The sequence below is a fragment of the Procambarus clarkii genome, chromosome 28, assembly GCF_040958095.1.
Source record: "Procambarus clarkii isolate CNS0578487 chromosome 28, FALCON_Pclarkii_2.0, whole genome shotgun sequence".
In the NCBI taxonomy this organism is placed as follows: Eukaryota; Metazoa; Arthropoda; class Malacostraca; order Decapoda; family Cambaridae; genus Procambarus; species Procambarus clarkii.
In genome coordinates this window covers 45,236,303-45,263,548 of record NC_091177.1, presented here as the reverse complement: position 1 = coordinate 45,263,548, position 27,246 = coordinate 45,236,303, and the positions used below count along the sequence as shown (strand labels likewise).

General features: G+C 43.4%; 1 protein-coding gene across 1 annotated transcript; it reads right to left on the bottom strand.

Annotated features, from left to right (window-relative positions):
- Nucleotides 1–10,362: 10,362 nt before the first annotated feature.
- Nucleotides 10,363–16,594, bottom strand: LOC138369540 (adhesion G-protein coupled receptor D1-like). The gene is made up of 2 exons (XM_069332959.1): nt 14,225–16,594; nt 10,363–13,462 (listed from the first exon to the last, which is right to left on the bottom strand). Exon 1 carries the CDS (start codon nt 16,511–16,513, stop codon nt 14,291–14,293), a length of 2,223 nt encoding a protein of 740 aa, XP_069189060.1. The 5' UTR covers nt 16,514–16,594; the 3' UTR covers nt 10,363–13,462; nt 14,225–14,290.
- Nucleotides 16,595–27,246: the final 10,652 nt, after the last annotated feature.

Sequence of the window (27,246 nt, the reverse complement as noted above, 5' to 3'; positions counted from 1 at the left end):
CCGTTTACAGTAATTGGCATATTTTCGGTATGAAACGTCGTAATTTGAAACTGAAAATAGGCGCAGAGAGTCAGAATTCGGCTCAAAAATCACGCTCAGGAGTCAAATTTCCGACATTTTAAACATTTTGAAAACTTCAGGGGGGGTTTGGGCAAAATATGACCCATCGCCGTTTTCAGTAATTGGCATTTTTTCGGTATGAAACGTCGTAATTTGAAACTGAAAATAGGTGCAGAGAGTCAGAATTCGGCTCAAAAATCACGCTCAGGAGTCAAATTTCCGACATTTCGGACATTTTGAAGACTGCAGGGGGGTTTGGGCAAAATATGACCCATCGCCGTTTACAGTAATTGGCATATTTTCGGTATGAAACGTCGTAATTTGAAACTGAAAATAGGTGCAGAGAGTCAGAATTCGGCTCAAAAATCACGCTCAGGAGTCAAATTTCCGACAATTCAGACATTTTGAAAACTGCAGGGGGGTTTCGTCAAAAAATGACACATCGCCGTTTACAGTAATTGGCATATTTTCGGTATGAAACGTCGTAATTTGAAACTGAAAATAGGCGCAGAGAGTCAGAATACGGCTCAAAAATCACGCTCTGGAGTCAAATTTCCGACATTTCAGACATTTTGAAAACTGCAGGGGGGTTTGGTCAAAATATGACCCATCGTTGTTTTCAGTAATTGGCATATTTTCGGTATGAAACTTCGTAATTTGAAACCGAAAATAGGCGCAGAGAGTCAGAATTCGGCTCAAAAATCATGCTCAGGAGTCAAATTTCCGACATTTTAGACAATTTGAAAACTGCAGGGGGGGTTTGGGCAAAATATGACCCATCGCCGTTTACAGTAATTGGTTTATTTTCGGTATGAAACGTCGTAAATTGAAACTGAAAATAGGCGCAGAGAGTCAGAATTCGGCTCTAAAAACACGCTCAGGAGTCAAATTTCCGACATTTCGGACATTTTGAAAACTGCAGGGGGGTTTGGGCAAAATATGACCCATCGCCGTTTACAGTAATTGGCATATTTTCGGTATAAAACGTCGTAATTTGAAACTGAAAATAGGCGCAGAGAGTCAGAATACGGCTGAAAAATCACGCTTAGGAGTCAAATTTCCGACATTTCAGACGTTTTGAAAACTGCAGGGGGGTTTGGGCAAAATATGACCCATCGCTGTTTACAGTAATTGGTATTTTTCGGTATGAAACGTCGTAATTTGAAACTGAAAATAGGCGCAGAGAGTCAGAATTTGGCTCAAAAATCACGCTCAGGAGTCAAATTTCCGACATTTCAGACATTTTGAAAACTGCAGGGGGGTTTGGGCAAAATATGACCCATCGCCGTTTACAGTAATTGGCATATTTTCGGTATGAAACTTCGTAATTTGAAACTGAAAATAGGCGCAGAGAGTCAGAATACGGCTCAAAAATCACGCTCAAGATTCAATTTTCCGACATTTCAGTCATTTTGAAAAGTGCAGGGGGGTTTGAGCAAAATATGACCCATCGCTGTTTTCAGTAATTGGCATATTTTCGGTATGAAACGTCGTAATTTGAAACTGAAAATAGGAGCAGAGAGTCAGAATTTGGCTCAAAAATCACGCTCAGGAGTCAAATTTCCGATATTTCAGACATTTTGAAAACTGCAGGGGGGTTTGGGCAAAATATGACCCATCGCCGTTTACAGTAATTGGCATATTTTCGGTATGAAACGTCGTAATTTGAAACTGAAAATAGGCGCAGAGAGTCAGAATTCGGCTCAAAAATCACGCTCAGGAGTCAAATTTCCGACATTTTAAACATTTTGAAAACTTCAGGGGGGGTTTGGGCAAAATATGACCCATCGCCGTTTTCAGTAATTGGCTTTTTTTCGGTATGAAACGTCGTAATTTGAAACTGAAAATAGGTGCAGAGAGTCAGAACTCGGCTCAAAAATCACGCTCAGGAGTCAAATTTCCGACATTTCGGACATTTTGAAAACTGCAGGGGGGTTTGGGCAAAATATGACACATCGCTGTTTACAGTAATTGGTATTTTTCGGTATGAAACGTCGTAATTTGAAACTGAAAATAGGCGCAGAGAGTCAGAATTTGGCTCAAAAATCACGCTCAGGAGTCAAATTTCCGACATTTCAGACATTTTGAAAACTGCAGGGGGGTTTGGGCAAAATATGACCCATCGCCGTTTACAGTAATTGGCATATTTTCGGTATGAAACTTCGTAATTTGAAACTGAAAATAGGCGCAGAGAGTCAGAATACGGCTCAAAAATCACGCTCAAGATTCAAATTTCCGACATTTCAGTCATTTTGAAAAGTGCAGGGGGGTTTGAGCAAAATATGACCCATCGCTGTTTTCAGTAATTGGCATATTTTCGGTATGAAACGTCGTAATTTGAAACTGAAAATAGGAGCAAAGAGTCAGAATTTGGCTCAAAAATCACGCTCAGGAGTCAAATTTCCGATATTTCAGACATTTTGAAAACTGCAGGGGGGTTTGGGCAAAATATGACCCATCGCCGTTTACAGTAATTGGCATATTTTCGGTATGAAACGTCGTAATTTGAAACTGAAAATAGGCGCAGAGAGTCAGAATTCGGCTCAAAAATCACGCTCAGGAGTCAAATTTCCGACATTTTAAACATTTTGAAAACTTCAGGGGGGGTTTGGGCAAAATATGACCCATCGCCGTTTTCAGTAATTGGCATTTTTTCGGTATGAAACGTCGTAATTTGAAACTGAAAATAGGTGCAGAGAGTCAGAATTCGGCTCAAAAATCACGCTCAGGAGTCAAATTTCCGACATTTCGGACATTTTGAAAACTGCAGGGGGGTTTGGGCAAAATATGACACATCGCTGTTTACAGTAATTGGTATTTTTCGGTATGAAACGTCGTAATTTGAAACTGAAAATAGGCGCAGAGAGTCAGAATTTGGCTCAAAATCACGCTCAGGAGTCAAATGTCCGACATTTCAGACATTTTGAAAACTGCAGGGGGGTTTGGGCAAAATATGAACCATCGCCGTTTACAGTAATTGGCATATTTTCGGTATGAAACTTCGTAATTTGAAACTGAAAATAGGCGCAGAGAGTCAGAATACGGCTCAAAAATCACGCTCAGGAGTCAAATTTCCGACATTTCAGACATTTTGAAAACTGCAGGGGGGTTTGGGCAAAATATGACCCATCGTTGTTTTCAGTAATTGGCATATTTTCGGTATGAAACTTCGTAATTTGAAACTGAAAATAGGTGCAGAGAGTCAGAATTCGGCTCAAAAATCACGCTCTGGAGTCAAATTTCCGACATTTCAGACATTTTGAAAACTGCAGGGGGGTTTGGTCAAAATATGACCCATCGTTGTTTTCAGTAATTGGCATATTTTCGGTATGAAACTTCGTAATTTGAAACCGAAAATAGGCGCAGAGAGTCAGAATTCGGCTCAAAAATCATGCTCAGGAGTCAAATTTCCGACATTTTAGACAATTTGAAAACTGCAGGGGGGGTTTGGGCAAAATATGACCCATCGCCGTTTACAGTAATTGGTATATTTTCGGTATGAAACGTCGTAAATTGAAACTGAAAATAGGCGCAGAGAGTCAGAATTCGGCTCAAAAAACACGCTCAGGAGTCAAATTTCCGACATTTCGGACATTTTGAAAACTGCAGGGGGGTTTGGGCAAAATATGACCCATCGCCGTTTACAGTAATTGGCATATTTTCGGTATAAAACGTCGTAATTTGAAACTGAAAATAGGCGCAGAGAGTCAGAATACGGCTGAAAAATCACGCTTAGGAGTCAAATTTCCGACATTTCAGACGTTTTGAAAACTGCAGGGGGGTTTGGGCAAAATATGACCCATCGCTGTTTACAGTAATTGGTATTTTTCGGTATGAAACGTCGTAATTTGAAACTGAAAATAGGCGCAGAGAGTCAGAATTTGGCTCAAAAATCACGCTCAGGAGTCAAATTTCCGACATTTCAGACATTTTGAAAACTGCAGGGGGGTTTGGGCAAAATATGACCCATCGCCGTTTACAGTAATTGGCATATTTTCGGTATGAAACTTCGTAATTTGAAACTGAAAATAGGCGCAGAGAGTCAGAATACGGCTCAAAAATCACGCTCAAGATTCAATTTTCCGACATTTCAGTCATTTTGAAAAGTGCAGGGGGGTTTGAGCAAAATATGACCCATCGCTGTTTTCAGTAATTGGCATATTTTCGGTATGAAACGTCGTAATTTGAAACTGAAAATAGGAGCAGAGAGTCAGAATTTGGCTCAAAAATCACGCTCAGGAGTCAAATTTCCGATATTTCAGACATTTTGAAAACTGCAGGGGGGTTTGGGCAAAATATGACCCATCGCCGTTTACAGTAATTGGCATATTTTCGGTATGAAACGTCGTAATTTGAAACTGAAAATAGGCGCAGAGAGTCAGAATTCGGCTCAAAAATCACGCTCAGGAGTCAAATTTCCGACATTTTAAACATTTTGAAAACTTCAGGGGGGGTTTGGGCAAAATATGACCCATCGCCGTTTTCAGTAATTGGCATTTTTTCGGTATGAAACGTCGTAATTTGAAACTGAAAATAGGTGCAGAGAGTCAGAACCCGGCTCAAAAATCACGCTCAGGAGTCAAATTTCCGACATTTCGGACATTTTGAAAACTGCAGGGGGGTTTGGGCAAAATATGACACATCGCTGTTTACAGTAATTGGTATTTTTCGGTATGAAACGTCGTAATTTGAAACTGAAAATAGGCGCAGAGAGTCAGAATTTGGCTCAAAAATCACGCTCAGGAGTCAAATTTCCGACATTTCAGACATTTTGAAAACTGCAGGGGGGTTTGGGCAAAATATGACCCATCGCCGTTTACAGTAATTGGCATATTTTCGGTATGAAACTTCGTAATTTGAAACTGAAAATAGGCGCAGAGAGTCAGAATACGGCTCAAAAATCACGCTCAAGATTCAAATTTCCGACATTTCAGTCATTTTGAAAAGTGCAGGGGGGTTTGAGCAAAATATGACCCATCGCTGTTTTCAGTAATTGGCATATTTTCGGTATGAAACGTCGTAATTTGAAACTGAAAATAGGAGCAGAGAGTCAGAATTTGGCTCAAAAATCACGCTCAGGAGTCAAATTTCCGATATTTCAGACATTTTGAAAACTGCAGGGGGGTTTGGGCAAAATATGACCCATCGCCGTTTACAGTAATTGGCATATTTTCGGTATGAAACGTCGTAATTTGAAACTGAAAATAGGCGCAGAGAGTCAGAATTCGGCTCAAAAATCACGCTCAGGAGTCAAATTTCCGACATTTTAAACATTTTGAAAACTTCAGGGGGGGGTTTGGGCAAAATATGACCCATCGCCGTTTTCAGTAATTGGCATTTTTTCGGTATGAAACGTCGTAATTTGAAACTGAAAATAGGTGCAGAGAGTCAGAATTCGGCTCAAAAATCACGCTCAGGAGTCAAATTTCCGACATTTCGGACATTTTGAAAACTGCAGGGGGGTTTGGGCAAAATATGACACATCGCTGTTTACAGAAATTGGTATTTTTCGGTATGAAACGTCGTAATTTGAAACTGAAAATAGGCGCAGAGAGTCAGAATTTGGCTCAAAAATCACGCTCAGGAGTCAAATTTCCGACATTTCAGACATTTTGAAAACTGCAGGGGGGTTTGGGCAAAATATGACCCATCGCCGTTTACAGTAATTGGCATATTTTCGGTATGAAACTTCGTAATTTGAAACTGAAAATAGGCGCAGAGAGTCAGAACTCGGCTCAAAAATCACGCTCAAGATTCAAATTTCCGACATTTCAGTCATTTTGAAAAGTGCAGGGGGGTTTGAGCAAAATATGACCCATCGCTGTTTTCAGTAATTGGCATATTTTCGGTATGAAACGTCGTAATTTGAAACTGAAAATAGGAGCAGAGAGTCAGAATTTGGCTCAAAAATCACGCTCAGGAGTCAAATTTCCGATATTTCAGACATTTTGAAAACTGCAGGGGGGTTTGGGCAAAATATGACCCATCGCCGTTTACAGTAATTGGCATATTTTCGGTATGAAACGTCGTAATTTGAAACTGAAAATAGGCGCAGAGAGTCAGAATTCGGCTCAAAAATCACGCTCAGGAGTCAAATTTCCGACATTTTAAACATTTTGAAAACTTCAGGGGGGGTTTGGGCAAAATATGACCCATCGCCGTTTTCAGTAATTGGCATTTTTTCGGTATGAAACGTCGTAATTTGAAACTGAAAATAGGTGCAGAGAGTCAGAATTCGGCTCAAAAATCACGCTCAGGAGTCAAATTTCCGACATTTCGGACATTTTGAAAACTGCAGGGGGGTTTGGGCAAAATATGACACATCGCTGTTTACAGTAATTGGTATTTTTCGGTATGAAACGTCGTAATTTGAAACTGAAAATAGGCGCAGAGAGTCAGAATTTGGCTCAAAAATCACGCTCAGGAGTCAAATTTCCGACATTTCAGACATTTTGAAAACTGCAGGGGGGTTTGGGCAAAATATGACCCATCGCGGTTTACAGTAATTGGCATATTTTCGGTATGAAACTTCGTAATTTGAAACTGAAAATAGGCGCAGAGAGTCAGAACTCGGCTCAAAAATCACGCTCAAGATTCAAATTTCCGACATTTCAGTCATTTTGAAAAGTGCAGGGGGGTTTGAGCAAAATATGACCCATCGCTGTTTTCAGTAATTGGCATATTTTCGGTATGAAACGTCGTAATTTGAAACTGAAAATAGGAGCAGAGAGTCAGAATTTGGCTCAAAAATCACGCTCAGGAGTCAAATTTCCGATATTTCAGACATTTTGAAAACTGCAGGGGGGTTTGGGCAAAATATGACCCATCGCCGTTTACAGTAATTGGCATATTTTCGGTATGAAACGTCGTAATTTGAAACTGAAAATAGGCGCAGAGAGTCAGAATTCGGCTCAAAAATCACGCTCAGGAGTCAAATTTCCGACATTTTAAACATTTTGAAAACTTCAGGGGGGGTTTGGGCAAAATATGACCCATCGCTGTTTTCAGTAATTGGCATTTTTTCGGTATGAAACGTCGTAATTTGAAACTGAAAATAGGTGCAGAGAGTCAGAATTCGGCTCAAAAATCACGCTCAGGAGTCAAATTTCCGACATTTCGGACATTTTGAGAACTGCAGGGGGGTTTGGGCAAAATATGACACATCGCCATTTACAGTAATTGGCATTTTTTCGGTAAGAAACGTCGTAATTTGAAACTGAAAATAGGTGCAGAGAGTCAGAATTCGGCTCAAAAATCACGCTCAGGAGTCAAATTTCCGACATTTCGGAAATTTGGAAAACTGCAGGGGGGTTTGGGCAAAATATGACCCATCGTTGTTTACAGTAATTGGCATATTTTCGGTATGAAACGTCGTAATTTGAAATTGAAAATAGGTGCAGAGAGTCAGAATTCGGCTCAAAAATTACGCTCAGGAGTCAAATTTCCGACATTTCGGACATTTTGAAAACTGCAGGGGGGTTTGGGCAAAATATGACCCATCGCTGTTTACAGTAATTGGCATATTTTCGGTATGAAACGTCGTAATTTGAAACTGAAAATAGGTGCAGAGAGTCAGAATTTGGCTCAAAAATCACGCTCAGGAGTCAAATTTCCGACATTTCGGACATTTTGAAAACTGCAGGTGGGGTTTGGGCAAAATATGACCCATCGCCGTTTACAGTAATTGGCATATTTTCGGTATGAAACGTGGTAATTTTAAACTGAAAATAGGCGCAGAGAGTCAGAATTCGGCTCAAAAATCACGCTCAGGAGTCAAATTTCCGACATTTCAGACATTTTGAAAACTGCAGGGGAGTTTGGGCAAAATATGACCCATCGCCGTTTTCAGTAATTGGCATATTTTCGGTATGAAACGTCGTAATTTGAAACTGAAAATAGGTGCAGAGAGTCAGAATTCGGCTCAAAAATCACGCTCAGGAGTCAAATTTCCGACATTTCGGACATTTTGGAAACTGCAGGGGGGTTTGGGCAAAATAGGACCCATCGCCGTTTACAGTAATTGGCATATTTTCGGTATGAAACATCGTAATTTGAAACTGAAAATAAGCGCAGAGAGTCAGAATACGGCTCAAAAATCACGCTCAGGAGTCAAATTTCCGACATTTCAGACATTTTGATAACTGCAGGGGGGTTTGGGCAAAATATGACCCATCGCCGTCTACAGTAATTGGCATATTTTCGGTATGAAACGTCGTAAATTGAAACTGAAAATAGGCGCAGAGAGTCAGAATTCGGCTCAAAAATCACGCTCAGGAGTCAATTTTCCGACATTTCAGACATTTTGAAAACTGCAGGGGGGTTTGGGCAAAATATGACCCATCGACGTTTACAGTAATTGGTATATTTTCGGTATGAAACGTCGTAAATTGAAACTGAAAATAGGCGCAGAGAGTCAGAATTCGGCTCGAAAATAACGCTCAGGAGTCAAATTTCCGACATTTCGGAAATTTTGAAAACTGCAGGGGGGTTTGGGCAAAATATGACCCATCGCCGTTTACAGTAATTGGCATATTTTCGGTATGAAAGGTCGTAATTTGAAACTGAAAATAGGCGCAGAGAGTCAGAATTCGCCTCAAAAATCACGCTCAGGAGTCAAATTTCCAACATTTCAGACATTTTGAAAACTGCAGGGGGGTTTGGGCAAAATATGACCCATCGCCGTTTACAGTAATTGGCATATTTTCGGTATGAAACGTTGTAATTTGAAACTGAAAATAGGCGCAGAGAGTCAGAATTCGGCTAAAAAATCACGCTCAGGAGTCAAATTTCCGACATTTTAGACATTTTGAAAACTGCAGGGGGGTTTGGGCAAAATATGACCTATGACTGTTTTCAGTAATTGGCATTTTTTCGGTATGAAACGTCGTAATTTGAAACTGAAAATAGGCGCAGAGAGTCAGAATTCGGCTCAAAAATCACGGTCAGGAGTCAAATTTCCGACATTTCAGACATTTTGAAAACTGCAGGGGGGTTTGGGCAAAATATGACCCATCGCCGGTTACAGTAATTGGTATATTTTCGGTATAAAACGTCGTAATTTGAAACTGAAAATAGGCGCAGAGAGTCAGAATTACCATCAGTAATGGATGGTAGTTGACCCCATACCCATCCCGTGGGTGATAGAGGGGCCCCACACCCATCCTGTGGGTGATTGTGGACCTCGCACCAATCCTGTGGGTGATAGTGGACCCCATACCCATCCTGTGGGTTTTAGTGGCCCCCATACCCTTCCTGTGGATGGTAGTGGACCCCATACCCATCCTGTGGGTGGTAAAGGACCCCACACCAATCCTGTGGGTGGTAGTGGACCTCATACCAATCCTGTGGGTGGTAGTGGACCCCACACCCATCCTTTGGGTGGTAGTGGACCCCATACACGTCCTGTGGATGGTAGTGGACCCCATACCTATCCTGTGGGTGGTAGTGGACATCACACTATCCTGTGGATGGTAGTGAACCCCATACCCATCCTGTGGGTGGTAGTGGACCCCATACCCATCCTGTGGGTGGTAGTGGACCACACACCCATCCTGTGGGTGGTAGTGGACCCCATACCCATCCTGTGGGTGGTAGAGGACCCCACACCCATCCTGTGGGTGGTAGTGGACCTCACACCAGTCCTGTGGGTGGTAGTGGACCAAATACCCATCCTGTGGGTGGTAGTGGACCCCATACCCATCCTGTGGGTTGTAGTGGACCCCATACCCATCCTGTGGGGGTGTAGTAGTCGGGTGTACAGGAGAGGAAGTGTAAGATAAGAAAGGTTTTAAACGTCATGATAAACCCTGTTTCCTGTTGTGTTAAGTTTTGATTATATGAGTCTGTTTATAGACTTGAGTGCGGTTTACGCAACAGAATGCCTAACAGTGTGTCCAGGCACTTGTTCAGCTGGAGCAGGAAGCTCGCTACAAAAGGTATTCATCTTACCTGGTGTAAAAACTCTTACACAGTAATTGGTCGGTATGTATGTGTGAAATATGCAGTGAAGGAATGTGAAGTGTGAGAAAAATTGCATATTTAAAGGATAGACCTCATGTATACATTCACAACAGCTTACTGAGTTCACCCTGGCAACAGAAGCATTCGTCAGACCCCATCTTTACACTCACAACAGCTTACTGAGTCAACCCTGGCAACAGAAGCACTCACCAAACACTACATACAATAAACAGCTCATAAATTGGTCTGTAAATTGGTAAGAATATTACATAAATAATAGGAATAAAATAGTTATACAAATGCTGGAAAACTGACAAATAGAAGGTTAATAAAGACTCAACATTACAAAACTCTTATAATCTTATCTAAGTTTACACTCATAATATATACACTTGTAAAATGCAATACACTTTAAAGAGTACAAACAGCATGTGGATTATACTTGAAATATACTTGTGCTATGTTTACATAAATGTAAATAATATTTATAATATATAACATTTGTTCAGCTTGGTAACAGATTTTTAAAGGTAAACAAACCCTTTATGTGTAACAATATTACCACGGTGTGACCTGCCCTGTAAGGCAGCCACCAGGGATGTGGCCACACAGTCCATCTACAGTCACCAGGGATGTGGCCACACAGTCACCAGGGATGTGGCCACACAGACACCAGGGATGTGGCCACACAGTCACCAGGGATGTGGCCACACAGACACCAGGGATGTGGCCACATAGTCCATCTACAGTCACCAGGGATGTGGCCACACAGTCACCAGGGATGTGGCCACACAGACACCAGGGATGTGGCCACACAGTCACCAGGGATGTGGCTACACAGTCAATCCCCAGTCACCAGGGATGTGGCTACACAGACCATCTACAGTCACCAGGAATGTGGCTACAAAGTCCATCCCCAGTCACCAGGGATGTGGCTACACAGACCATCTACAGTCACCAGGAATGTGGCTACAAAGTCCATCCCCAATCACCAGGGATGTGGCTACACAGACCATCTACAGTCACCCGGGATGTGGCTATACAGTCACCAGGGATGTGGCCACACAGTCCATCTACAGTCACCAGGGATGTGGCCACACAGTCCATCTACTGTCACCAGGGATGTGGCCACACAGTCCATCTACAGTCACCAGGGATGTGGCCACACAGTCCATCTACAGTCACCAGGGATGTGGCCACACAGTCCATCTACAGTCACCAGGGATGTGGCTACACAGACCATCTACAGTCATCCGGGATGTGGCTATACAGTCACCAGGGATGTGGCCACACAGTCCATATACAGTCACCAGGGATGTGGCCACACAGACCATCTACAGTCACCAGGGATGTGGCCACACAGTCCATCTACAGTCACCAGGGATGTGGCCACACAGTCCATCTACAGTCACCAGGGATGTGGCCACACAGTCCATCTACAGTCACCAGGGATATGGCCACACAGTCCATCTACAGTCACCAGGGATGTGGCCACACAGTCCATCTACAGTCACCAGGGATGTGGCCACACAGTCCATATACAGTTACCAGGGATGTGGCCACACAATCCATCTACAGTCACCAGGGATGTGGCCACACAGTCCATCTACAGTCACCAGGGATGTGGCTACACAGTCCATATACAGTCACCAGGGATGTGGCCACACAGTCCATATACAGTCACCACGGATGTGGCCACACAGTCCATATACAGTCACCAGGGATGTGGCCACACAGTCCATCTACAGTCACCAGGGATGTGGCCACACAGTCCATATACAGTCACCAGGGATGTGGCCACACAGACCATCTACAGTCACCAGGGATGTGGCCACACAGTCCATCTACAGTCACCAGGGATGTGGCCACACAGTCTATATACAGTCACCAGGGATGTAGCCACACAGTCCATATACAGTCACCAGGGATGTGGCCACACAGTCCATATACAGTCACCAGGGATGTGGCCACACAGTCCATCTACAGTCACCAGGGATGTGGCCACACAGTCCATATACAGTCACCAGGGCTGTGGCTACACAGTCCATATACAGTCACCAGGGATGTGGCCACACAGTCCATATACAGTCACCAGGGATGTGGGGTGACTGAGGATGAAAGAGGAGCGTCAGAGGTAGAACATTCTTAGACGACAGAGCCTGAGTGCCCGGGGGGGGGGGGAGTGGGTTGTGTGAATTTCTGGTCCGGCTTCATGGAGCATTAGTTCCAAATTTCCAAAAAAATGCATCGAATGAAAACTAGTTCGATTTCAATTAAACCTTTTTGACTGTTGTATATGAATTGGGTTTCATGTGGTCTAAGTCTCAGCATCGTTGCATAAATAGGAAGGGAGAAAAAAATACTGAATTATGTGTCAAAAATTTTCCAAAATGGTAAAAAATTAACATCAAACACAAGTGTCAACTGAAATCATGTCTATGACTCTTAGCTATCACAATAGCATATATTAAAAAATATTATAATTAGTTTTATTAAAAAAGAATTGTTAAAAAAAATGATTTTTTTTCAAATTTATTTGTCTTTTTTCTTATTTGCTTATCGGACGATTTGCATGAAACGATATGCATTTATGAATAGACCTGACTGCACGTAAACCTATCTGTAAGTGTGCCAATTTTGAAAGAAATTGGTTGATGCCAACCTCAGCCACAGATGGCAGCACCTTAGACTTTAATATTTGAATGATTTATTTTCAAGTAACGTAAACGAGTTGGTACTCTTTCATTTTTATTCAATTTACATGAAACTTACACCTTATATGTAAAGTTTGTCTCTAAAATCTGAAGGAAGCGTTTTTTCCTAAGTTCATTTATTGATTTTATAAATAGCAATAAACATGATATATTTGCATATTTTTGGGGGTAACTTTGACTATTTGTATTAGGACAATTAAAGATGTTTTAGAAAATCCATTACTACAGATCCTTTATTATATGCTAATGTGTCAGAACAGAGAACAGTGTCATAGAATGATTTTATCGGAAAATTCGAAAGGTTTGAACTCACTTGAAAATGTATAATATTTGTTGAAACAAAAAAATATTAAATCTCCATTTCTATTTAGGCTGCAGTACTGAAACGTGGAACAATTGCAGCCGTTTTCATAAACAACTACTGAAAAAATATTGGGTTGACATTCAACAACTTTTAAGAAACTAATCTAAGAGCTCCTTCAGTGAAAGCCTCAGGAACCGTCGTGGGTTCCGTAGTATCCCAGGTTGCAATCCATTTGACCATGTCGCGGCGCAGTTGTCTAGAGAGTGTGCCAGGGAACACCCAGCGCCAAGGTTCGAACCCTCATCACGGCTTTCGAGGATTTTCTCATTGATGCATCACGACAGTGTGACTTCTGTCTGTGTATCTGGCAAAGATTATATCCTCAAAGGGCTCACTTGTTCGTCTGTCTAATGCAACCAGAAACCTGAAAGTCAGAACAATTGTCATTATGAGTAAATTGTGTAATCTTTATACTTGGTGGAATGTAAAGTTATTTATTGGTCAGTATCTGAGGGCGCGAACTGTGGCATCTAATAAATGCTGACCTGGGATAATATAGCTTAATAATGACTGATGTATATAATGGTGTAACAGATCTACAGGAAATAATAAATTAGCTAAGAAGCAACCTATACTCCAGCTGGATATTTCGAATTATTAAGGAAATACTGTTCACAAAGAGCTTGCTTTTTTTACAAGCATTTTAAATCCTATTGAAACCAGATCCATGTTAGATGAGCTGTGTGTTTAGAGAGAGAGTAACCCGGGTAACCCCATACATCTATTTATGTAAAGTGCTCAGCTGAGAACATTTATGTATCTTCATGGCACAAATAGTTTATATTATTCATCCAATTGTCTTATCATCCTAATTTAATGCTGTTTTGTCAAAATAAGTTTCAACGCTCCAATTGTAAGCTGTAAATTGTTTATGTGGCTGTAACATCTGATCACTTGAGCCACAGCTGGAATGGTCTGTATAAATCACTGAGGAATAAAGCTTCGAAATCCAAATTAATAACCAAATTATAAAGTATATAATTATAATTATTATGTGTTATATTGTTATTTTCACGCTGTCTTACGAATATAATGAACTGTAATTTTGAGTTTTATAAATGTACAACCATTTATGAATAGATTTTTTTATTTTATTTAAATATTCTGAAAGCTAAAGTAACCAAACCTTTGTATATATGTGTACGAAGCGCTGGTGTGTGCCCAATGATGAGCCGCGGAGGCCCAGGCGGCGCTACAGGTTGTCTGACTCCGTGTGCCCAGAGGCGGGACAACTGTCGACGCTGAACCCCTCCTGCCCTGACCCTGGCAACAGTATATCTGGATCAGGATGACAAACAACTTGCTGAAGACAAGACCGGCAGCGCTCCTGCACGTCCCTCCACACCTTGCTCCTGCAGGTGAAGGTCAGGAAGATGAAGGCTCCCTGCAGGGTGTTGAGGACCACGAAGACGTACCAGACGACCTGCAGCTGCAGGTAGCCAGCCACGATGCCAGTGATCCAGGTGAGGCCCATCAGCACGGCCAGTCGCACATACAGCACAAACTGTTTCTTATTTTGTGGACTCGAACTCTTTCGCAGCGTCGGCTCCCTGCTGGCACCGATGGTGTATGAAGTAACAAGGAAAAACACAACATTGAGAGCCATGACTGTGAATAACGGAGCACCAAAGAACACCAATAAGGCTTTGCGCTTCCCGAACCAGCACCAACGTTGACCAAAGCTGGGCAGGAACTGAGGGGACAGACCTACAGGGGCGGTCTTGTCAAGGGTTACTGTCACCACCACAGCCAGGGCGGGAAGCAGCCAGCAGTACACACTGTAGAATAAGAACTTGCTTCGCTGTCGCCCTGTTGACACTCGTAGCTCGTCTTTAGCTTGTCGAAATGTCAGCCACACGTCAAAGGCCATGATATTCATCCAGCAGAAGGCGGCGAGGAAGGAGTAATACATTATGACTGCCGAGATGTAACATCCTGTCGTCTTAGGCTCGAGGAAGGTGCTGAGGATGAAGATGGTGTAGGCGGTGAGAAGAGAGAGGCAGAGGGACGCCAAGCACTTGCCCGGGAGATTCCTAAGACGAGGTAGCAAGAGGAAGACAGCCAGGTGCAGCAGGAGACACAGGCAGGACAGCCCAAGACCCGCCAGTGACACCCAACCCAACACCGAGGAGAACTTCTCTGGTAGTTCCTGTGGCATGCACACAAGGACGCCACCTTCAGTTACCTCGTACTCTCCCACCTGGTAACTTCGAGCGTAAGCTTCTACAGTTACCATTCTCTTCTCGTTCAACGTGAATTCGCCTTCACAAAGAAGTATTTTATCACAATCAAGTGTTTCATTTGATTCACTAGACACTATGTTGCTACGAAAGGCTTTCCTTGTGCTGTGTGGACGACAAGCTGAGGAATCCGGTGTGATGGTTGTCACCTTTTTGTCGCCTTGATAACGCTTGTCGTCCTTGTCTACCTCACTATTGTGCCTCTTCAATATTATGCACTTTTTTAAAAATTTATTATAAAATTCGCCGGGCTGACAAAGGTCTACATTTCCGACATAATTACCAGCGCTGTGGAAATCAAAATCAGTTAATAGAGCAAAAGATGACGTGGTCAAGGGCTCTATAGAGCATCTAAATAGAGAGGCATGTATCCAGTTACACAGAAGACAGTGGGGGTTCCTGTAGGCCACGTATCCCCAATACCTCACTGCTGTGTAAGAGTGACACAGAGCAGCAACAGAAGCGTCAGACCAGTTCTCAGCACACGTCTTGATGGTGGAGTCGCATTTCCTAATATTAACTGGAATATCGGGGATTTTAATGTTAATATTACATTTCTGAAATATTTGGCTACCATTAACGGGAATAAATGCACCCCAAGATCCGTTATCGAATATTAAATGAGAAGTTATGTATTCGGATAAGTTATCCGGCTGACCTGGATAATATTCCAGTTGTGTCTTCCAGAGCGTGAGGTGACGGGAGTCGTTGTTGCAGAGGGCGCAGTAGTAGTTGGTGTAGGTGACGGAGGTGGTGCTGCTGGTGGCGGGGAGGTGGGCCAGCGGGTCCCCGCTGCTGGAGATGTCTGCCGGGGAGCCCGCCAGACACACCTGGGCCACCTCCTCGTCCTCCCACCCTGACATGCACACGTTCTTCATGTAAAACCTTTCATTATCCTCATTATCCACGGTCACACACTTGTACCTCTCTGGCAGGACCTGATCTTCCCGTCTGTAGTAGACGGAGTCAGGACAACAATCGCCATACTCCGCGCACAGGTCATCACAATTACATTTTTCTGCACTCTGGTAATCTCCGTTATAGTAATCACTACCGTTACAAAACCCCCCGGTCGAACACGCAGCGCCCAGAGCAACCAAATCGCGATGAAAGAGATCCATCATTTGGCCCTTGGCAGTTGCCAATATCAGTATAAATAAGACCTTTCTCATCATTTTTGTTTCCAAATTTTCGAAATAAATTGAAGCAATATTGAGAACTTCATTAGTGTGACCAATGACAGTGCTCGAAGCCCGTACACTGGTGACCGAGTTCTTCGCCTTAGTGAGAATATTTTTAATCTATGGATTTCCTCTCCAGCAGTTTCTAGACTTTCTATTTTATTAATCTAATTCAATTTAATTACAATGTATAGGCTATGATTTTGGAAGCTTCATTAGTGTAATACAAGTGTAGTAGTATAGACTCTTCACATTTGTGACGCTGAACAGTGTCAGATGAGGTGTAGCGACACCACATGAGACAGTCTTAAGACAACACCTGAGACAATGCCATCACACAAACAGTCTTGGAGAGAGACAGGAGATAGTAGAGGAATGATAAGGACAGCGTCATCATCCTGTATGTCAGTACTGGCTCCCGACAGTGGTAGTAGACTGTCGGACAGTACTGGCTCCCGACAGTGGTAGTAGACTGTCGGACAGTACTGGCTCCCGACAGTGGTAGTAGACTGTCGGACAGTACTGGCTCCCGACAGTGGTAGTAGACTGTCGGACAGTACTGGCTCCCGACAGTGGTAGTAGACTGTCGGACAGTACTGGCTCCCGACAGTGGTAGTAGACTGTCGGACAGTACTGGCTCGTCGACAGTGGTAATAGACTGAAGGACAGTACTGGCTCGTCGACAGTGGTAGTAGATTGTCGGACAGTACTGGCTCCCGACAGTGGTAGTAGATTGTCGGACAGTACTGGCTCCCGACAGTGGTAGTAGACTGTCGGACAGTATAGTGATTTGTTACAAGTAATAAACTGCGCATTCTTAAAGGTAGCCTATCACCTTGTCTTCCTCCCACCACAGTAATATATAGTTGAAAACAGCTCTGGCTAGGCTTCGTATTTGCTATATACACTTAACTCATGAGCATTTAATGGTATGCCACTCTGTTCCTTATTGTCTGAATTGCATTGTCTCACTTGGTTGTACACCATGTAGAATGTCAACATTTTCAAGATGATTGCCTTGCTTTGCAAGTGTCCCGCGACAGAATCCTTGATAAATCCAGTACATTTGATATTGCTCACATTAAGTCCTCTTGTTCTAGTATTGACATCCTAAATGATAATAACACCGTTTTGAATATCCAGCAACACTGACGATGCTATTTAGTCTACTGGGTGTGGTGTTTTATGATAGTTTCTTGTTTAACATATAATTTTGTGTGCTGATCAAGTTGCTGGGAATATCATTTTTTTGTATTTATATATACAAGAGTTCTTACACTCTAGTACAGCCACTAGCACGCATAGTGTCTCGGGCAGGTCCTTTATCCTAATTTTTTCCGCGGATACCACCCACCAAATCGTTTAACAACCTGCAGGTACTCATTTAATGCTGGGTGAACAGAGGCGCCCGGTCAACCACAGTTAAGGATTGGCATCCGGTCAACTCTCCCCCAACCAAGATACGAACCTAGGACAAAGCGCTCACAAAACGCCGAGCGCGTGCTTTACCACTATGATACGGGGACTGTAGTCCGCGTGGCAGACAGTTGTTGGAATGGGTCTGTAGCCCATGTTCCAGTACAAGGCCACAAACAGGGTGAGAACAGTACTTGTTCTGGTGTTCCAGTACAAGGCCACAAACAGGGTGAGGACAGTACTTGTTCTGGTGTTCCAGTACAAGGCCACAAACAGGGTGAGGACAGTACTTGTTCTGGTGTTCCAGTACAAGGCCACAAACAGGGAGGGACAGTACTTGTTCTGGTGTTCCAGTACAAGGCCACAAACAGGGAGGGACAGTACTTGTTCTGGTGTTCCAGTACAAGGCCACAAACAGGGAGGGGCAGTACTTGTTCTGGTGTTCCAGTACAAGGCACAAAAGGATTATGATATCATTTAAAAAGAATTATTTAAATAGAGAAGCTTGTGTGTTAATATATTAACAAAAGAATATAACTACATCATCTTCATAGAAACGTTGAGAAAATAAAGCATCATTTATAATTAACTTTCTTCACACTCAACAAGCCTAATATATTTTAACACATGTCAAAATGTCATGCCAATGTCATAATGTAACAATTATACACCGCCAAACTCTTTCACCTTTATTGCAGGTGGCAATTTATCGAACAACTGAAGTGGATTGAGTTCTACACTTACCAACGATTCCTTTTTGATGTGTGTGAAATGGACAACCTGATTGGACCTTTGCACAAAACAGAATGCTTCTGAAGTTCTGACCTTTGCTATATTATTGGACGACTTGCAATTACTGTCATTCAGTTTCTCCTTGTGTTACGGCCACTATGGGTCGTAACCGGGTTCTTGATGGATAACCTAAGTGATAGTATCCGACCCCAAGTCGATAGTGGTTTTCAAGGAGTTGACTAGGTAATGCACTATATTTAAAGGGGGGAATGAACACAACACTGATCCCTTTATCAATATATTCCCATCACCTTAAATTGAAACATAAAAATTAAATAATTCTTCACGTAAATGTATATACAGGTGTCGCTCTCATATAGGACACTAAGCACTCCACGATGCTAACACAATGCAGCCTTCGACGATCTTCGTGTTTTCCCGACACACAGTACCGTTCCCGACCTTACCGGCCACAGTACTGGGAAACACTGGCGAGTCTACCTTTGCCGTGGGCTAGCCTACCAGCAGTCTTATGAGGTGCCTCTCTCTGCCTACAACCACTGCAGCTAAGTGCTGGCAGAGAACCTCAGCCACACGCTGATTGGGGCCACTACACTGGAAGAACTTTCGAAATAACAGAACATCAGACAGTAGAGAGAGATACCAGTGAACCAGGAACGAGTATGTTAGTGTGAGAAGAGAAGCTGAGAAAAAATATGAAAATGATATAGCTAATAAAGCCAAGACCGAAACAAATCTACTACACAGTCACATCAGTAGGAAATCAACAGTGAAGGAACAGGTGATGAAACTTAGAACGGGTGAGGACAGGTATACAGACAATGATTAAGAAGTGTGTGAGGGACTCAACCAGAAGTTCCAGGAGGTCTTCACAATAGAATGAGGAGAGGTCACTGCGCAAGGAGAGGTGGCAGTAAACCAGGCGGCCTTGGAAGGGTTCGAAATTACTAGAGATGAGTCAAGAGGCATATGTTTTATCTGGACGAGAGAAAGGCTGTTAGCCCGGACGGAGTCTCACCATGGGTATTGAAAGAGTATGCAGGTGCGCTCTACTTGCCACTCTCCATAGTGTATAGTAGGTCACTGGAGACGGGAGACCTACCAGAAATATGGAAGACTACTAATGTAGTCCCAATATACAAAAAGGGTGACAGACAAGAGGCATTGAACTGCAGGCCAGTGTCCTTGACTTGTATACCATGCAAGGTGATGGAGAAGATCGTGAGAAAAAAACCTAGTAACACATCTAGAGAGAAGGGACTTCGTGACAACCAGTCAACATGGGTTCAAGGAGGGTAAATCTTGCCTTACAGGATTAATAGAATTCTACGATCAGGTGACAAAAATACAGCAAGAAAGAGAAAAATGGGGGGACTGTATTTTTGGGGATTGTCGGAAAGCCTTTGATACAGTACTCCAATAAAAGGCTGACGCATAAGCTGGAGAAACAGGCAGGAGTAACTGGTAGGGCGCTCCAGTGGATAAGGGAGTACCTAAGCAATAGGAAGCAGAGAGTTACAGTGAGAGGTGAGACCTCAGATTGGTATGAAGTCACCAGTGGAGTCACCTATCCTGTTTCTGATATACATAAATGATCTCCCAGACGACTTAGACTCATTCCTCTCAATGTTTGCTGACGACGCTAAAATTATGAGAAGGATTAAGACAGAGGAGAACAGCTTGAGGCTTCAAGAAGACCTGGACAAGCTGCTGGAATGGTCGAACAAATGGTTGTTAGAGTTTAACCCAAGCAAATGCAATGTAATGAAGATAGGTGTAGTGAGCAGGAGACCAGATACAAGGTATCATTTGGGAGATGAAATCCTTCAAAAGTCTGAGAGAGAGAAAGACCTGAGGTTGATATCACGCCAGATCTGTCCCCTGAAGCTCATATCAAGAGGATAACATCAGCGGCATATGCCAGGTTGGCTAACATAAGAACAGCCTTTAGAAACTTGTGTATGGAGTCTTTCAGAACTTTGTATAACACATTTGTCAGACCAATCCTGGAGTATGCGGCTCCAGCATGGAGTCCATATCTAGTCAAGCATAAGACTAAATTGAAAAAGGTTCAAAGGTTTGCCACCAGACTAGTACCCGAACTGAGGGGTATGAGCTACGAGGAGAGACTACGGGAATTAAACCTCACGTCACTGGGAGACAGAAGAATTAGAGGTGATATAATCACCACATACAAGATTCTCAGAGGAATTGATACGGTAGATAAAGACAGGCCATTTACCACAAGGGGCACATGCACTAGGGGGACACAGATGGACATTGCGTGCCCAAATGAGCCATAGAGACGTTAGAAAGAATTTTTTGAGTGTCAGAGTAGTAGACAAATGGAATGCATTAGGCAGTGATGTGGTGGAGGCTGACTCCATACACAGCTTTAAGTGAGCCAGAATTCGGCTAAAAAATAACACTCAGGAGTCAGACGATGAGACACAATAACGTTGCTGAAGTATGTTGACCAGACCACACACTAGAAGGTGAAGGGACGACGACGTTTCGGTCCGTCCTGGACCATTCTCAAGTCGATTGTCATGAGGGAAGTTATTGTTGTTTTTATAGATTCAGCTACTCGAAACAAGTTCCAAGTAGCATGGGCTGTGATGAGCCCGTAGCTTACCTTGCACAGGAGCGGGGCAAGTAGCACGGGCTGTGTTGAGCCCATAGCTTACCTGGCACAGGAGCGGGGCAAGTAGCACGGGCTATGGTGAGCCCGTAACTTACCTGGCACAGGAGCGGGGCAAGTAGCACGGGCTATGGTGAACCCGTAACTTACCTGGCACAGGAGCGGGGCAAGTAGCACGGGCTATGGTGAGCCCGTAGCTTACCTGGCACAGGAGCGGGGCAAGTAGCACGGGCTATGGTGAGCCCGTAACTTACCTGGCACAGGAGCGGGGCAAGTAGCACGGGCTATGGTGAACCCGTAACTTACCTGGCACAGGAGCGGGGCAAGTAGCATGGGCTGTGTTGAGCCCATAGCTTACCTGGCACAGGAGCGGGGCAAGTAGCACGGGCTATGGTGAGCCCGTAACTTACCTGGCACAGGAGCGGGGCAAGTAGCACGGGCTATGGTGAACCCGTAACTTACCTGGCACAGGAGCGGGGCAAGTAGCACGGGCTGTGTTGAGCCCATAGCTTACCTGGCACAGGAGCGGGGCAAGTAGCACGGGCTATGGTGAGCCCGTAACTTACCTGGCACAGGAGCGGGGCAAGTAGCACGGGCTATGGTGAACCCGTAACTTACCTGGCACAGGAGCGGGGCAAGTAGCACGGGCTATGGTGAGCCCGTAGTGGACTTACCTGGCACAGGAGCGGGGCAAGTAGCACGGGCTATGGTGAGCCAGTAGTGGACTTACCTGGCACAGGAGCGGGGCAAGTAGCACGGGCTATGGTGAGCCCGTAGTGGACTTACCTGGCACAGGAGCGGGGCTTTGTAACTGATGAGGGAAGGAGATGAAGGCAATAAATAGGCAAGAGAGAAGTGAGGAACAAGGCAAAAGGTACGAGAGGTAAGGTGTAGTAGAGGGGACAGTAGTAGGAATAAGAACTGCAAAAGGCCCATTGGACCATACGAGGCAGCTCCTATTTATAACCACCCAATGAGAAGGGTATAGTAATAGGAATAAGAAGAGGAAAGCAAGGGAACGTAAGAGAAAACAATGGACAGAAAAAGAAAAAGGAAAGAGAAAGAAAGATAAATGGAAGGGTAAGCTTATGTTGGGTCACGTTTGTTAGAAAGAATAGAACATTTGAGTATATTCTGTGAAAAGGAAGAGTCAACAGCAACAAAGCCAGGACTCAAGTTCATGTTAGGTAGGTTCTGTCGATTTGGGTAGGAATCGGTTGAGCCGATTCATCAGGACGGCGTCTGTTTAGAGTAGAGGCAGGAAAGATTATTTTGGAGGAAGATCAATCATTCGAATGATTAGAGTCCCTAACATGACAGAAGAGAGCATTGTTTGTGTCTGTAGACTTAACATTTCTTTTGTGTTCTTTAAGTCTGTCATTCAGTGTACGGCCAGTTTCGCCAAAGTATTGGAGAGGACAAGACGAACAGGAAATAGAGTAGACACCAGCAGCATTAGAAGCAGGAGGAGCAGTGTGAACTAGATTGTTACGAAGTGTGTTAGTTTGTCGAAAGGCGAGCTTTATGTCAAGAGGACGAAAGGTATTGTTAAACGTTTTGAGTTCAGATATGAAGGGAAGGCGTAGTACAGTGCTACTAGTGTTGGAAGCAGGTTTAGAATGAAAGAAATTTCGTTTAGCTAGAGAGTAGGCACAGTTGATGAGATGCAAAGGGTAACCAAGGCGAGAGAATGATTTGTAGATAAAGGCAATTTAAGAATGAAGAAACTTAGGGTCGCTGAGGCGTAGAGCGCTGAGGAAGAGAGAGACGAGGACATGAACGTCAAGAAAAGGAAGGAGGGAATTAGTTTCCCACTCAACTTTGAAATGGATAGATGGAGCCAGATTGTTAAGAGAGGCGAGGAAAGGCTGGAAAAGATTAAGGTCATGAGGCCATAAAGCAAAAATGTCATCAACATAGCGAAGCCAGAGAGAGGGACGAGTATCAATAGAAGGAAGAAGAACAGTTTCGAAGTATTCCATGTAGAAATTAGCAAGAAAAGGAGAGAGAGGGGAATGTTACGGACCCAAACCCAGCGTCGTAGCACGGAGCTGTGACGACCACGCCATCTGTGGGTCAGCTCCCGAAACCCCCTCCAAATGGACAGCGCCATCTAGTGAGGACAGGATATACCGGCCACAGGGGCTGGTTTCCCGTCTTGATCAGCTCGTAACATAGCCGCTGCTGACCTCTGGTGAGGTGACGCTTAGACAGCAACGCCATCTATGGAGTGGATAGGTGGGCGTTTGTGTCTAAGCCTGTAAGTGAGGTGCCCTAGGGTGTCCCTAGTACTGATGACGTGTCTGATTACAGAGTCGACCTGGGACTGCTGGATTGGACGATGGGCAGTCTACCCAAGACAGCCAAAGTCTCTCCACGTGTTTGCTGCAGAAGCTGTGAGTTGCTCCCAGACGAACACTGCTGAGAGTGTTAGCCCGCCTGTGACGTGGCAGAGTTGAGGATTTGTCGTACCCGGGGGTTGACTGGTGGAAGAGACTAGCCACTGTGGTGCTATAGAGAGGAGAGTGATCAGCAGGATCACACGAGGCTCCTGCCTAGGGTTCGCAACCCTAGTATCGGTCGTGGAGTGGCCTACGCAGCGGAGTTGATTGGAACCTGCCAGCTACAGGCTGGATTTGTGGTTGAAGGCCTCCACGACAGTGCACCCAGTGGGACTGTGATTTGGCTGGCCTGTGGCCAGGGTAGATTCGCCTAGAGAATCAAAGGATTCATCGTGAGGCCACGAGAAGAGAACCAGGGCTACTCATCTTGACCACCATAGAGCATCCTGTGTCTTCGGAGGAAGACAAGTTATTGTATATAAGTGTAGTTATAGTCCCAGCGAGTGACTGTGAGATATTTATTTATGGTGGTGGTTAATATATATACATAAACCAGTGAATTTGTATCCCTTCCCCTTTTAATTTACTTGTGTCACGGAACACACCCCTTGAAAGCCACTACTAACTTGGGGCCAGATACCCAAACTCTAATAACATCAGAGAAGAACCCCAGTTGCGACCCAATAGGGCCGTAACAGGGAACCCATAGCGACACCGAAAGTTTGAGTGTAATATTTACCGTTGAAAGAGAAAAAGTTAGAGTCAACACAGATTCTGATGAGTTCGAGGAAAACGTCAGTGGGAAGCGGGAGAGGAAGAAGGCCCTCAGTCGCCTTCTGTCTAAGGAAAGAGAGAACGTCATAGAGGGGAACATTAGTAAACAGAGAGTCGACATCAAGACTAAGCATCTTACAAGAGGGTTGCAGGCGCAGTCTTTCTATGAAGTCCTGAGAGTGACGAGGGTCAAGTAGGGCAGGGGAAAAAGTGCCAAGGTAAGGCGTCAGAGTTTTAGCGCGTTTTAGCGGCAAGAGAATAGCTGACAGAGCCCCGCGAAGAAATGATCAGGAGTCAGATTTGCGATATTTGAGATATGTTGAAAACTGCAGGGGGGTTTGGGCAAAGTTTGACCCATCGCCGTTTTCAGTAATTTGCATATTTTCGGCATAAAAAGTTTTAATTTCATACTGCAAATATGTGCAGTGAGCCACAATTCGGCTTCAAAATAACGATCAGGAGTCAGATTTGCGAAATATGCAATATTCTGAAAGCTGCAGAGAAGTTTGGGCAAAATTTGATTCATCGCGTTTTCAGTAATTGGCATATACTTGGTGTAAAAATTTATAATTTCAAACTGCAAATATGTGCAGTGAGCCAGAATTTGCCACCAAAATAACGCTCATGATTCAGATTTGCGAAATTAGTAATATTTTGAAAACTACAGGGGGGGTTGAGCAAAATGTGACACTTCGCCGTTTAAAGTAATTGACATATTTTCGGTATAAAATATTCCATTTTCAATCTGCAAATATATGCAGCGAGTCAGAATTCGGCCTCAAAATAACGCTCATGAGTCAGATTTGCAATATTTGCAATATTTGAAAACTGCAGGGGGAGGTGGGGGGGGGACATGTAACCCATCGCCGTTTTCAGTAATTGGCATATTTTCGGTATAAAAAAAGTCGTAGTTTCAAACTGCAAATATGTGCAGAGATTCAGAATTCGAGTTCAAAATAACGCTAAGGAGTCAGATTTGCGATATTTTGTAAACTGCAGTGGGGTTTGGGATAGACAATTGGCACATATTCGGTATAAAAGTTATAATTTCAATCTGCAAATATGTGAAGTCAGAATTCGGCTTCAAAATAACGCTCTTGAGTCAGATTTGCGATATTTGCGATATTTTGAAAACTGAGGGGGGGGGGGGGTTGGGCAAAGTTTGACCCATCGCCGTTTTCAGTAATTTGCATATTTTCGGCATAAAAAGCCTTGTCGTGGCTTAATCTACTTTAATCATCAATCAATCCTGTCCCATCACTTGAGAATGAACCTTGTAGGTTCGAACGCTCTGTAAATTTGTAATAAATGTAATACATTCTTTAATTAATACATTCTATAGTTAATTTTTCTTTTAATCAACATCGAACAAATATGACATTTGGAGAAATTCTCTTCCAATTAAACTAAGATGCACGAACACTACTGAGAGGGACTGAAGCCTTAAACATGAAAATAATCAACATGGAATATGCAATCATTTTCAAGTACACATCTAAATGAAAACCCTGCTGCATATCTAAATAAATACACCATTTATATATATGTATGTATATATATGTACAATTACACACACACATTGATGTGGTACCCTGCAGTGCTCGGGTGAAAAACGTGTGCAGCATCTTCACTATACACGACGTTCTTAATGTCATCATCTACACTATACTCGGTCTTCATTACTAGAATTATCTTCAGTACAAAAACTCTTCATAAGTTTAACCATCTCCATTACACACTATCTTCATCACTGTAACCATAAGATTGTAATATTTTAGTGTTGGGTGCACGTGGAATTGAAATCTGTCATGAGAACAAACATTTTTCATGTCAACATCTGAATTCCCAATGCTAAAATTCTATGGACTCAGGGCCAAGCATTTCATTTCCATCGAACTGTTTTCAATGTGTGCATGAGGGCTGACACCTCCCCCCTCCCTCCCCCCCAGAGACAGTCGCCTTGTAAAGTTGGAACTCCAACTTAGGACAAACAGACAGACAGACATCCGCTTTCATAGATACAGATAAACACTGACTAAGGAAGAATGGCGATGTGCGCCGCCGCTGGAATGTCTTGCACTCTTAAAAGTTTATTAAAGCCAATATTAATGGACATTTGCGTCATTGTAACTTGCAAGAAAAAGTTATAATACTTAGATTATCACAAATTAATTACATTAAACTAAAAAAATATTTGCAAGATATATATTTTGAGATCAACTTATCACAACATAATGTAAAGTCAAGTGATATTTAAGTACATTACACTCACCTAGAGAAAAACTTTCTTGGTAATTAAAACTGTAAGTCAATTAGTGAGGCAGTTGTCGTGGAATTGGCTTAACTTCTCACATGATTATAGCTTAAGTTAAAATATTCCAGGTCCCAGCTGAGGTGAAAATTAACATTTTTAAAAGTGGGAACACTTTGAATGTCTCAAGTGCGTTGATTACCCCTGGCTGCTCCGGTAAGTCACACCACACTGAGCGAGGTCACTACAGTCACTTTAGCTGGGTGCCTGACGGAGCGAGAAGTGTGGCCCCGTAACACGAGAAGTGTGGCCCTTTAACACGAGAAGTGTGGCCCCTTAAGACGGGAAGTGTGGCCCCATAACACGAGAAGTGTGGCCCTTTAACACGAGAAGTGTGGCCCAGTAACACGAGAAGTGTGGCCCTTTAACACGAGAAGTGTGGCCCAGTAACACGAGAAGTGTGGCCCTTTAACACGAGAAGTGTGGCCCTTTAACACGAGAAGTGTGGCCCAGTAACACGAGAAGTGTGGCCCTTTAACACGAGAAGTGT